At 47.1% G+C, this 12,713-nt stretch overlaps 1 protein-coding gene and 1 long non-coding RNA gene across 4 annotated transcripts in view; one reads left to right on the top strand and one right to left on the bottom strand.

Moving 5' to 3' along the window:
- The window catches only part of Plpp3 (phospholipid phosphatase 3), a 75,413-nt gene that overhangs the window by 26,835 nt on the left and 35,865 nt on the right, over positions 1–12,713 (bottom strand). Inside the window, exon 2 of one of the 2 annotated variants that reach the window (XM_087660321.1) lies at positions 11,085–11,416. Coding sequence is in view for 1 of the 2 variants with exons in the window: in NM_138905.2 (NP_620260.2) it covers positions 11,259–11,416 (158 nt within the window). In the remaining variant the exon portion in view is untranslated. 2 annotated transcript variants of the gene reach the window in all.
- Positions 5,675–8,446, top strand: LOC120102940 (uncharacterized). Of its 2 annotated transcripts, XR_015620398.1 has the most exons (4): positions 5,675–5,782; positions 5,890–6,368; positions 6,485–6,579; positions 8,300–8,446. It is a non-coding gene; the product is annotated as an uncharacterized LOC120102940 (long non-coding RNA). The 2 variants fall into 2 exon arrangements; XR_015620399.1 differs by lacking the exon at positions 5,890–6,368 and having other exon boundaries at positions 5,710–5,782.

The raw sequence follows: 12,713 nt of genomic DNA, 5'->3' as shown, positions 1-12,713 counted from the left end.
CCCAAATTAACTTGTGCCCAAAGATTAGACCCAGGAACATTCATTCTCGATCCAACGTTCTTCCCCGAATCCTTGATCTACTTCCCACTTCCAACCTGTTTACTCTTTTACCCTATGGCATCTTATGGGCTAACACGTTCCAGATGTCCATTGCCACAGTCTCGCCTGCTGACTCCTTCTGATTATTTATAAATCACACTCAGGTGTGTTTACGTGCAGGGGTGGGGGTGGCCACTGAATGAGTATCAAGTAACCATGGTGGGAGTCCTCACACACCGGGGGAATTTGGGGCAGGGTCAGCCTCTCTATCTGCAGAATCTTGACTTGGTATTCAGTAAGAGCGATGTCATTACCTCTCCAGTTTGAGCTAGCTTCCTAACCAAGCAGGGGCAACAGGTAATGGACAAAAGTAGAGGGCGGTTACTTGTAAAAATCCACCTATAATAAGCCAGGAGCTGAACCAAGGACCTAGACTCGATGCCTGCCCTTGGATTGCTCCTAAGTTTCCAGAGCCAGGCCACTGACTTAAACAAAGAAATCCTGGCTCAAGCATCATGCTGTGTGATTTTTTTGTTCCTGGTGAGAAAGAACACGTGGGTTTCTACAGCAAATTAGCATCTTTTGCATGGACTTACTGGTTAGTTTTAGGTAAGAGACACTGTTGTGTAGGACACTTTAGGGAGAAGAGGTGTGATGACAAATTGAGGACTTTCTTCCACCCTGACCTCCCAACATTCTGAAACTCCTATGGTATGGCCTTCTCAGAGCACTGTGAGTGCTGATCCTGGGAGTGAGGAAAGACCAAGTGAGAAAGAGAGAGCATGCTCCCTCAGACTCTTGACAATGTCAGTCCCCACAGCCATTTCTCACAGCTCTTTTCAACTGTAGTTGCATTTGGACTGCAGCTCTGTCCACAAGGCAAGCCCATTGTACAGATGGGGATTCTGGGGCTCTCTGAAGGATGGGTGACAGAAGGAGATGACAGAGTACTGTTTCTTCAGTTCCAAGGCAGGGGCAGGCTACCCAGGGTTCAGCTTGTGAGTTCTATTGTTATATCGAAACCATTTTCTATGGTGGAGGAGCAGTTGTGTCTCCAGAACAGCCCGGCTGAAGCCATTTAGCAGACGGAAGGTTCCGGGACCACATGGCTTCTGGAGCCGCCCTGACAGATTGCACAGCTAATGAGCAGCAAATTATGTATTTTCTCCATCCCCTGTACAGAAGGGTCGCGGAGTCGACAACACAGCCATAAATCATCGTTATGAACCAGGGGACTCGGCTTCTTGTAATCCTAACCCTTAAAGGCTATTTAATGAAACTTGGGCCGCACCTCTGCAGGAGAGGCGAGGGCTTAAACCGCTCCCTGACATGTTACTCGCCTTCTCTGGAGTCTCAGATTTACTACTTTCGGACTTTATTCATTATTCACAATGTTTTCATTCCTGGGTCATAAAATGAGCACCACCACCCCCTCCTCCAAAGGCTTGGTCCCCACCCCTGGGGCCCTCATTCCTGCCTCAGTCAGCAAAGTTCTGATAAGTTTCACTTAGGAAAAAGAAAATGCCTTCTATGTTGATTTCTCTCTGAAGCAGCTAGCAGCAGATCTAGGGGTGATGGCTGGCTGCCAGGCCGACAGAGAACTCTCCCCTACCTGCCTTTTAAGGAGTTTGGCCCAGAGTGTGGAAACTCATACAGAGGAAGGCACGGCAATTAAGCTACAAGGGGACAGCAAGGGACGGGTCTTGGCTGGCAAGCCAGTGGTTGGGAAGCTGTCTCCAGCTGTAAGAGAGAGCCTCTTCCTGTCTTCTGTGGTGAAAGAGAGCCCAGCTATCCACATCTTTATGGCTGTTAACTGTTCTGGAGGGGAAATGGGGAGGAAAGGGCAAGTGTGGAGAAAGAGGTACCAACCTGGGAGCCAGTCAGTCTCAGTCTGATCCATCTAATACTTTGCAGTCACATGACTTCACCTGTCTGGGCTTAGGTGTCCCCTTATAGAAAACAGCATTAATAATATCCACCTGGTGAGGCTGGCAAGGAGTTCAATGGGTGATATGTCAAATGCCTGGCACTTCTCAAGACTCATTTTGGTTTTGGATGTTTTTCTTCTTCTTGCGTGATTAGGAGGGGTTGGGGGAAAAAAAAACCCAACCTAAAAGTACTATTTATTCCCAAGAATTCTTTGGAAAAGAAAAATCCAAACTGGATGTGGGAAGTAGACCCTGCCAGGGCAGAAGCAGAAAATACGTGTGTGGTGATTTTGATCTTTCCAGGAAACAAGATAGAAGAGAAGCAGCCCATTGCAGAAGGACCCCCACCGCTGCCGCCACCACCACCACCACTCAGTGGCTGTGCTATTTTTAAACATTTTGCTCTATTTTATAAATCACCCCAAGAAAAGTCATACTTTTACACAGTATGTCCTAACAGTTCCTCTTCTAGAAACTGAAAAGTCTTCCCCAGTTGACTGAAGGGCTAATGTTCCTATACGAGGTTCTGCTTTAATAATATTTACATAGCACTTTGCAGCTTACAAAGCGCTTCTCTGCTGTCTGTTTCTCACAGCGCCCTGTGGGTCACTGTGATTACAGATGCTTTCTAAGTGAGAGTGGTGAAGGCCAGAGAGGCCAGTGAGTCATTTCTGAATTAAAGGGGGAGGTGGGCAGGACAGTCTGGCAGCCCCATCGCTAACAGCTCCCTTCTCCCTCACTCTTGGGTTCCTCCTAATGGTACCAATATAGCTGTTTCCTTGAAGTCCCTGGAGATAGCTGGTCATCATATCCCGAAGACAAAGACACACAGGTAAGGTCTTTTGTAGTGAGCCAGTATTTAGCATTTAAATACAGGCAGCACTAGACCAACCCCCTACAGGTCTAGTCTCATCATAGTTTGTATATTTACTTCCTTGACAGCTCTCCCCTAACCCCCATACCTCATGTATGTGTATGTGACTTAACAAAGTTCTTTGCACCAGGAGAGATTCATTCAACAAACATTTGATGATGGAGAATCGTTCTTTTTCTCAGTCTTGAGGCTAAGGGAAAATGTAATATACTTGGGTTCTGCCTTTCAAGATGGAGTCGGGAACAGAGCTGGATTTTCTCAGAAGCCAAATGTTCCATCTGCTAGAAGGAAACTGCCAGAACTTTACTTAAGTAGAAGTAAGTGATTGGAAAATTCCCACTCCACTGACTCCAGCATTTGGGCACTTTAGTGGCGTGCTGCCTGGGAAAGACTGTAATGTCACGGACATTTCTAAGGCTACAGTGGCAATTCTGGGCTTCATGGGTGTGACAAGTCTGACCTCTAACACACGGATGACAAAGAGGCCAGAGAAACCGCCGAAGCCCATTATGGCTGCAACCATCAGTGGCTGCCCTGGGCCCACAGGTCTCCTGAAGAACATGGTTTTCAATTATTTTCCCAAATGGCAAGCTCTCCCAGTCAAAGGCCTCCTTGAAGAGATACTTTGCCAGTCTGTGCCAGTCTCCTGGCAGCTCTCTCTGGAGTGTTGCACACTGCCAACTTTACAGTCCTCTTTGGTGTTGAATTTCAGGTTTCCTTTACATTGTACCACCGTGTATTTCTTCTTATTTCCAAGCTATGCTCTCCATTTCCAATGTCTCTGCACCGGCTTCTCCTTGGTAAATATAAGTCTTCCGTAGAGTGTATCCCTGGCTCTCTGCTGTGACTTTAGCTGCTTCAATAGCTCTGTGAAGGCGATCTACTAAGGGCAAATGGGCCCCCTCCCATCAGTCCTGTTCCCGGTTTCTGATAATTCATCCAAATGGACACAAAACCGATGCCAGTAGATCAAGCCAGCAAAGTTTAAGATTAAACCCAGTCCCACCCTCCTCCGCCAAACTACTTCCACCATCCCTGTGTTCCCATTCCATGTGTCCCTAGACCTAACTACAAAAACCCAGCCCCTTGAGACCTCTCCCTTTCCCTATCCCGCAACCACCCGTTTCTATTCACTAGTCCCTTGTGTCATTTTTTCCCCCTTTGGTTCCTCTTGTATTACCACCACCAGGGTTCAGACTTCATTCTTACCATGGTTAAAAGTCCGACCTCGCTAACTTAGAACAATATTCTTGTTGCTCTCTAGCAATTAACTGGAGTGAAAATTCCTCACCGTCAGAGACCTTGACAGTCTTGCCCCTGTCTCCTTTGTCTATCTGAACTTCATCCGCGCCCTTTACCCTGTTTCTCTAGCCAAACAGGTCTGCTTTGCAATTCCTGCAAGTGCCCTAGAGTTGCAAAATCTCCCCTATTGTTACAGAAATCCCCTCTCCTGCAAGTCAGGATCTCTGATGAAAATACCATCCTTTCCCTTCAAGAAGTTCCAGGGCCAGCTGATTTGGGCACCAAATTCAGGTGTTTTCACCTCTGACCTGGAGTAACAGGCAAGCTACACCTGGCTCCTTCTCCACAGACAGGAGGGTGGTGCTAGTATCTGCAGCCCTGAGAGCCGTCCGATAATTAGATACTTGTGCCTTAAAAACTGATGATCAAGTCTTTGTGTGAAAATTTCCCAAAGTCCTTTGTCTCTGAGATCCCAGGGACTGCACACCTCACAGCCTCTAAACTTGGTGACCGAGAAGCAGGAGGGGAGAATAGTAGATTTCTCAGTTTATTTCTTAGTCCAAAGTAGGAGAGTCTGACATGCATTTTTCCTAAGGTGCCCTCATCCCGAGAGCCTCTCGTTTAGTTCTTCTCTAGTTCTTCTTTCTCCGGAGGCTTTAACAGCACAGCTGGCGTCTTATCCTTGCCTCTCCTTTAGACCACACGCTTCCAGGGCAAATCGCATTCTATAACTCAGCTTATGGGCCCCGGAGTCTACCACAATGACTGTGTGCTATGAGGGAAGAACCAAGCATCTTCCTACACACATTAGGTGGTGAGGCTCCTCCTCCTGCTCCTCCTCCTCTTTTTCTCCTATACCGGTGTCTGAGTCTAGGGCCTTGCACTTAGCTTGTCTCCTCTGTGTACGTTATCTCACAGGAACCCCTGCTACACATGCTCCCACCAGTGGTCACCTGCCTATTGGCCTGAGTGTTTGGTCTTCATACGTGTAACTTTCTAATACTAAGAACTATGTTTTTTATAGCTGACTAAAGAAAAAGAACACTCTACATAGCTCCAAATACACAGAAGATTTAAAAAAAAAACTTTTTTTTTTCATTAGAGTACCTGGGCTTTTAAGCAGGTCAGACCCAGGTTTTAATTCCTACGTTCACTTTTATTCAGCACAGTAACCTTGGACTAAATCACTTTCCTACGTAGGAAATGTCTTCGCTTACTCATGAAATGGGGAAAATGACGTCTGTTTCATATAGCTGCTGAAGAGCACTTAAGATAAGGAAAACTGGTTTCTAGTCCCTCAGCTAGCTCACAAAAGGACCTGACACTATCCCCGCCCGCTCCACTCTGACTCACACAGAATCTACCCCTCTGACTCCTACGATCTGTTATTTAAAACTGAGACTTGTCAGTTCATCCTAGAGACCCATTTCACATAGTCATGAACTCCAAGGTCTGTGCATAGCTAGAAGGGAACTGCTGCCAGCCTCGTCTCTTTCCAGGCAGTTTGAGTGACATGGGTGGTGGTGAGGGAACAAACGGAACCCTAGACAGAGGCGGTCAATACCTGTTTGTTAAGTCACAAATAGATGCCCCCTCCCACAAGCCCCCAGGGATAAGAGGGTCTCCGAAGAACTCTGCAGCCATCTGATCAGGGGACAGCATAACTGATTAATGTGGCCTCTCTCTGTTGGTGGTCTTGGTAATTGCACAGATGGAGAGGATTGTAAACTGGGGGACTGGGTCTCTCACTAACTCACTGCTGGGCCAGCACAGCTTCACCTTTCCTTTCTTTTTTCTTTTTTTCAGTTGAAAACTCAACTAACCTTTAATGAGGAGCAATGTTGGGGAACCTTGTTTTCTTGGCAGAACTCTTACAGATAAAGGGAGGTTGGGGTGGGGTGGGGGACCTAATGAAATCCAGATGTGGGCCAACTGAAGCCTGATCCTTAATAAACAAGTCCTGGAGGTATTGAGCTCTTCTTCTTGTCTCTTCAGAAGAAATTTGCATGTGGCACAGCACACGCTTCCCTGTTCCACACGGAGCATATTTGAGGCTTTTGGGAAACAAACAGGATCCTTGGGCATCTCAGGACCAATGCTTTTGATTTTCTGTCCATGATTGAAAGCATACTCGGTCATTTTTTTTTTACACTTATACAAAGTACCATAGTCTATGTCTTGAACTAACAATATTAGATCATATTGGATCAATCCCCACCCCTTGAAGCTAACAGAACCTGGACTTGTCAATAAGAGAAACCAGCACACTACATACAGGACCAGAGGTCAGCAGGCTCGGGGTTCTCGGGGAATTTTGGGAGGTGGGGGAGGAGGTAGTCAAAAGGATGATTCCTGGTGATACCTGCTTGAAGTTTACTCAGTGCCTATCATGTTCCCTCAGGAGAAGACCTGGCCTCTGTCTCCCAGGAACCTGTCACCCAGCAGGAAGGACCAAACCTAGACAGGACTCCCATGACAAGGCAATGAGAAGCGAAGGTACTGTTGTCTTGTTTGAGATGGGGCATTGGCTGGTTGTCCCCTGAAACAATGTGCATTTCAATACCCCACACACGGTACATTAGAGGCCTGCTGAAGAGCAGTGAAAGGGGGGTGGCCTGCAGAAGTTGGGGGGGGGTAGCCTGCAGAAGTCAGCAGAGGTGTTAAGACTTTGAAAGTCTTGACAATTGTTCCAACTCTGCCAGTTATGTGGAAGTCACTGATCATCCTCGAGCCTCAGTTGTTTCAGGTCTTAATGTTCATTCTCCCAGGATGACTATCAGGGACCAAGAAGAGGGTACGCACAAACAACGTATCACCGCAGAAACAAAGCGTGGCTCACAATGATTACACACGGGAGAGCCAAAATACAAAGGCCAAAATCAACCCAGGGCGTTAACTACCGATCACCCTACTTTTACAGCTGGTTCTCTGAGGGGAAGTAGCATGCTTAGGGCCGGCAGGGAGGATGACCTACGGCATTCTCGTGCATCGATTTCTTGACAAAAACAATCTATGTGAACCCATGTTGGGGTGTGAGCCTGGCAAACACCAAGCCTATGTTTACTGAACGGTGAGCATTTGGAGCCATATTAAGACCTTCGCTCATCTCACACTCGATGGGGAAATGCAAGTTACCACTGAAGGAAAGAAAGCTGGATAGGACACAGGGTTTTACTGGATGCTCCTACACTGGGTGCTGCTAGAGTCATTAAGCCTTGTCAAGGCAGGGTAGTGACTGTTGCTGTGAGGCCTGGAAGGAATTCTTATTATGCTATAATTCCAGAATCTGATACACATCTGAAAAAGAGGTCAAAATGACGAGGGTTTTTCCATAGGTTCTGCCTCAGAAAGGTGTCTGCTTTCTCTATAACCTCCGACAACCTGCATCTCGAAATTACCCCGATCCCCTCCACCACCATTCCATTCCTTTGTATAGCATCTGGGCAAACTGGATCAAGGGCATCCGAAGCAGTTAAGGCTTCTCTCACGGTTTGCAACAAACCTGACATCGAGCAGAGGGTCCAGGGGAGTTAAGTAGCAAACTGATTTTCAGCTCTGCCACTTGCTCCCTTGCAGCGACTGTCCCTCCAGGCTCTCTGGTGAGAAGCCTGATTCTTAGTGAAGGCAGCCAGGCTCATGGGGCAGCAGTCAAGGTGGGAGAGTGGGAAAGTAGCCTGCTGCTGCTGTCCGTAACTTGTATAGCTTTTCCAGACCTGATCATACCAAAGTGACTTATCCATCTGCCTCTGAGGTGTGCACTGCCCTTTTCTCCAGGCTTACTCTTGCCATTATGGCAAGCAAGCAGGCAGGCTAGCACACCACTATAGGCAATGGGAGCACACACATGACATGTGCCTCTGGCTGAGTGCACTGGCAGCTAGAACAGGAAGTAGAAGTCCTATTGCAAAGAGGAGTGAGAAGCAAGGGGCCTCAGATCTAACTAACTAATGCCATGAAAAGAGTGGGAATTCTTTTCCAGACCCCATTTTGGCTAAGTCATGTTACCTCGTTTTGACATTGTGTCCTCATTTGTAATAAAGGTGGCTAACATTTATTGAGTAAACTTTACTGTGCCTGGCATTGAGTTACTTGTGTGTGTGTGTGTGTGTGTGTGTGTGTGTGTCTGTCTGTCTGTCTGTCTGTCTGTCTATGTGTGCTGATCTCATGCCAAAACCTTAGCAAACACAACTACTTACATATTCTTTCCACTTAACAGATGAATCCACTGAGGCTCATGAATTTGCAACCTGCCCCACAGGAGAGGATGTGAACGGGAGCTTATACCTTTACCTAGCTCTGGGTGTTTCTTTAAGGGTGAACTTTATCAGCACAATCTCCATGTTAACCAGACAACACTAGCTCTTGACCACGACAGCTGTTGTAGCTATGTATGTTTTTTCTAGAATTTTTAAAATTACTTTGGCAGAGGAGGATGCCACATGTGCCGTACTGACCACGTGGAGGTCAGGCCTAAGGAAAACTTTCTGGGGTTGATCCTTCCACCTGCTGGCCCATCTCATTGACCCTGCTCTGAGCATCTTTCTTGTTGTGTCTCTGAACCATGCAATGGCTTGATTGAAACCTATTTTGTTCACATCGCTGCTTGTCCTATATTGAAGAGTCCAGCACAGAACCATTTCAAGAAAATCTGGGTATCTAGGGAAAACATCAAGGTGACCCTGATAAAGGGACAGAACCAAGAGAGCAGGCGTGAAAAGAAACTAGGAATGTTAGTACTTCTGGGCGAGGCACACAGCAGGAGCAGAACTGCTGACAGGGATTTAGACAGGAGGAGAGAACAGCCTCCAGACATTAGCATTTCCTTTGCCCACCCGGGGGCCTAGAAGAAGGCAAGGGCTGTGCCTATCTGTGTACAAGGCTGTGCACACTTTGTCTGGCGAACTTTACAGGTGTTTGTTTGACTTCAGTGACAATCCTTTTGAGGAACTGTGAACACTGCTTTGATTTTATAGATGAGAAAACTGAAGGCTACTGATACCAATCTTTCACTTGATTTACATTGGAAAGGTGTTTAATTCACTTTCCACTGTGTGCCTGCCAGCAGCCCCATGGCATGCTGGGAATAACACCTGGTAGAGCGCCTGAACAGCATGTGATGTACCTGTCCTGGACTTGTTCTTATCACAAGACTCCTAGATTATAATGTGCTCTCTTCAAGCATTCAATTAGCCAATCCCCTGGTTGTCAAGAACACCTGTTCAAACCTCGGCAAGAAATACTCTATAATTACCTGCCTTCCACAACAAATGCCCTTTTCAGGAAAAGCCATTCTTCCAGAAGAACTCACTCCCACAACCATCAATTTGGAGCAATACTAAATTGGACCTTTTATTTTTCAGCTTTTGAATAGAGATCCTTAGTGCACCCTCCCAAGCTACTAGTCTGCCAAATGGGCTGTTTTTCTTTTAAAGATTGGGAAGAATTCTACAAGCTCTCCCTGCTACTGCCCAAATTCAGATTGTGTGCCTGGCTTATGGATGGGGACAGGGAGGAGGCGAGCGTAAAGAGGGGGTCTCAGAGTTTACAACCAGAATAGCAAGTCACAAGAAAAACTTGTGTTACCAGTATCTTACCTGTCACAACCCAAACCAGGCCAGATAAGCTAACTGCCTATCCCCTGGAGCAGTTCATCTGGAAAGGTTAGCCATCCTGAAATGCATGTCAGAAAGCTGGGAAAGGGGCTTTGAAATCAGCCAGGCAGAGTGAACCCCAGGCCTTACTAGCTATAGGCTCTGAGTGTGTCTCTTCTTGAATTACTCTGGGCTATGGATTTTCCATCTGCGTAATGGGGATAGCAGCCCAAGGCTCCATCTCCAAGCTTAGCCCTACAGAAGAGCAATCCAAGGATCTAGAGGACTTAGGATGCCTAGCAGATGTGTTGCCTCTCCTTTTCACCCACACTGTAGGAGTTCAAGGGCAGAGGACAAATGTAGAAAATGTTGGAGGGAGTAGACAGTTGTAAAATTGTAAACCTCACGAATCCTACTACTGGCCTTCTAGGAATGACCCTCCCTATCACCTTTCTCAAATGGACACACTAAGAGAGGGTAGGGCTCAGGTCGGCCACACCCAAATTCCCAGGAGCTAGTTAATGCGCTCAAAAGAATTCTGGACCTGGTCACAGTCCGTGTGTGACACATTTCTGCAGGGTTATTCATGGGGGAGCTATCCTTCAAGGGAAGCACATGACTGCTGGACTGGATACTTACAACCCAGTCACTTGTTCAGCAATTAAGAGTTTTTAATAACTCAGCAGTGAAGTATTTTAATACCGGGCTGCTAGTTCTAGGTTACCTTGATACAAGCTAGAGCCATCTGAGAGAAGGAAACCTCACTGGGCCTGTGGGCACGCCGATGGGGTACTTTTTAAATTGATGATCCACGTGGGAGGCTCTGCAGTGCCACCCCTGGGCTGGTGGGCCTAGGTGCTAAAAGAAAGCAAGCTGAACAAGCCATGGAGTGACCAGTCAGCAAACAGCATTTCCTCATGGCCTCTGCTTTGGTTTCGGCCCTGACTTTCCTCAATATTGGACTGCTACCTGGAAATGTAAACTAGAATAAACCCTTCCTTCCTCCCCAAGTTGCTTTTCGGTCATCAGCAACAGACACCCTTGATCTTTAATACTCTGTCATAAGGAAAACTAAACAGGAGGCTAGAAAACTGCAAGGACATTGGTCACTGCCACTGCAGCTCAGCAAAGGTGGGGCAAGACCACAAAAACACCTTGGCTATCGGACAAGGACGGGACTCAGCCTTACAGCACCGCTTACAGACTTAGAGCAGCCTTACAGACTTAGAGATTGGACGGTGGTGTAAGAGATGTCCCAGAGCTAATGTCAACTCTACCACTTAGATGAACTAAGTCTTACTCTGTGAGCATTAGAGGAGAAAAACCAATACTTAAACTCCACAAGATTGTTATGAAGACAGTGCATATTAATCAGCATAGAATGGAGTTGCCGAATGTTCATACGTTTACCCCTCAGTAGATGTTGACTTCTGGAAATAGTATTAACTGCGAAAGACAGAACACTGAAGTTCTCTTTGGTGTCGATCTCTTTTGGCTGGCCGCGAATGCCGACTGGCTTGAATGTTTTGCAGTACCACACAGGAGGAAGTCAGATCAGTATGGCAGAGGCAAGGAGACACTTACCGCCAGGATGGCGATGACGATCCCCACCGCACAGAGCACGGCGTCGTTTATAGTCTCGCTGACTTTCAGGGGGTACTTGATGCTCTCGTCGTTGCAGTAAAACCCTCGACGATAAGGCTTAATGGTGCTTGTCTCGATGATGAGGAAGGGCAGAGCCGCTGGGAGTACACACATGGTGGAAGGGGAGAGAAAAGGGAAAATATCAGTGCAAAGGACTAAAGGGCAACGTCTTACAGCAGACGCTAGCTAGCCAAGCGTCAGATGGAAACACCAATGGAATTCCTACATTTGAGGTATTGTTTGAGGTATTGTGCAACATCCAAGGCACTTTCACTATAGGAGTCCCATCTCCCCTTTCACTGCCCCAGAGAAAATGGCATTGTCCTCTGGTTTGTTTGTCTTTTACCAAAGCACTCAGAGGCAGTGAAAGAGAGGTCTTCCATAGCTCTACCATACCTTGATAAAAATTAATACCAGATTTTTAAGAATAACTAACGAAGCCCAAGGCTGATGATATTCAGTTAGGTGTCCAGACTGACCTCTCTGGGGCCCTTATCTCTGCTCTGAGAAGCTCATCTGAGCATGCTCCATGCAGTTGTGCGAGCATCAGAGTCAGAAGACTTGGAGTTGAATCCCAGCTCCACCAGCTCCTAGCCGTGGAGCCGTGGCTCCCGATCTCAGGCCAACTCCCTCATCGTAGACACCGCATAGGGAATGCATGTGACGAGCAGAACTTTCAAAAGGTCTGGCTCAATAGATGCTGTTTCCAAGGCTTTTCCTTCACTATTCTGAGTCATACACTAGAGTCGAGCTCAGCCCCTCCATCTAGTATCCCAGGTCAGAGCCCAAGGGTACAGGAAGTACCAGGCTGCTGTTAAAGCGGTGACTGGTTTTCAGTAGCCTGCTAGTTCCATTCTTTCAGAAGTCACTGCTATTAGATTTTACTACCAGCCCAGAAGTTCATCAGACCTGGAAGCATAGAGAGCAAATGCCTACGGTAAGTCTTGCATGGACACTATAGACACTACTACTACTACTACTACTACTACTACTACTACTACTACTACTACTACTACCACCACTACAACAGATACTACTAGGGAGCCTGTTGTTATTTCCAAACAGAGTCTCATTGTGTAGTCCTGGCTGTCCTGGAACTCACAGAGATCCACCTGCCTCTGCCTCCCAAGTGCTGGGATGGAAGCCATGAGTGTGTGGGCTACTACACCTGGCTGTTTACCTCTTGAAAGGCTCTCTCCATTAACATGTTATTGCCTTGCGAAGGCACCACTAATGGCTCTCCCTTGCAAGAGTCATATACAGCCTCTAACCCAGATCCAGGCACGCCCCAGATCAGGACCTTTCTCCTCCAGCCTCCAGCTCTGCCAGTCCTTTGGACACCAAGGAGACGTGTACAGGATCTGGCTCACCCAGATCCTGAGACTGACAAAAGAT

This window comes from Rattus norvegicus, chromosome 5 (genome assembly GCF_021556685.1).
Source record: "Rattus norvegicus strain SHRSP/BbbUtx chromosome 5, alternate assembly SHRSP_T2T, whole genome shotgun sequence".
In the NCBI taxonomy this organism is placed as follows: Eukaryota; Metazoa; Chordata; class Mammalia; order Rodentia; family Muridae; genus Rattus; species Rattus norvegicus.
The sequence above is the reverse complement of the archived record's forward strand: the minus strand, read 5'-3'. Positions and strand labels throughout refer to the sequence as shown.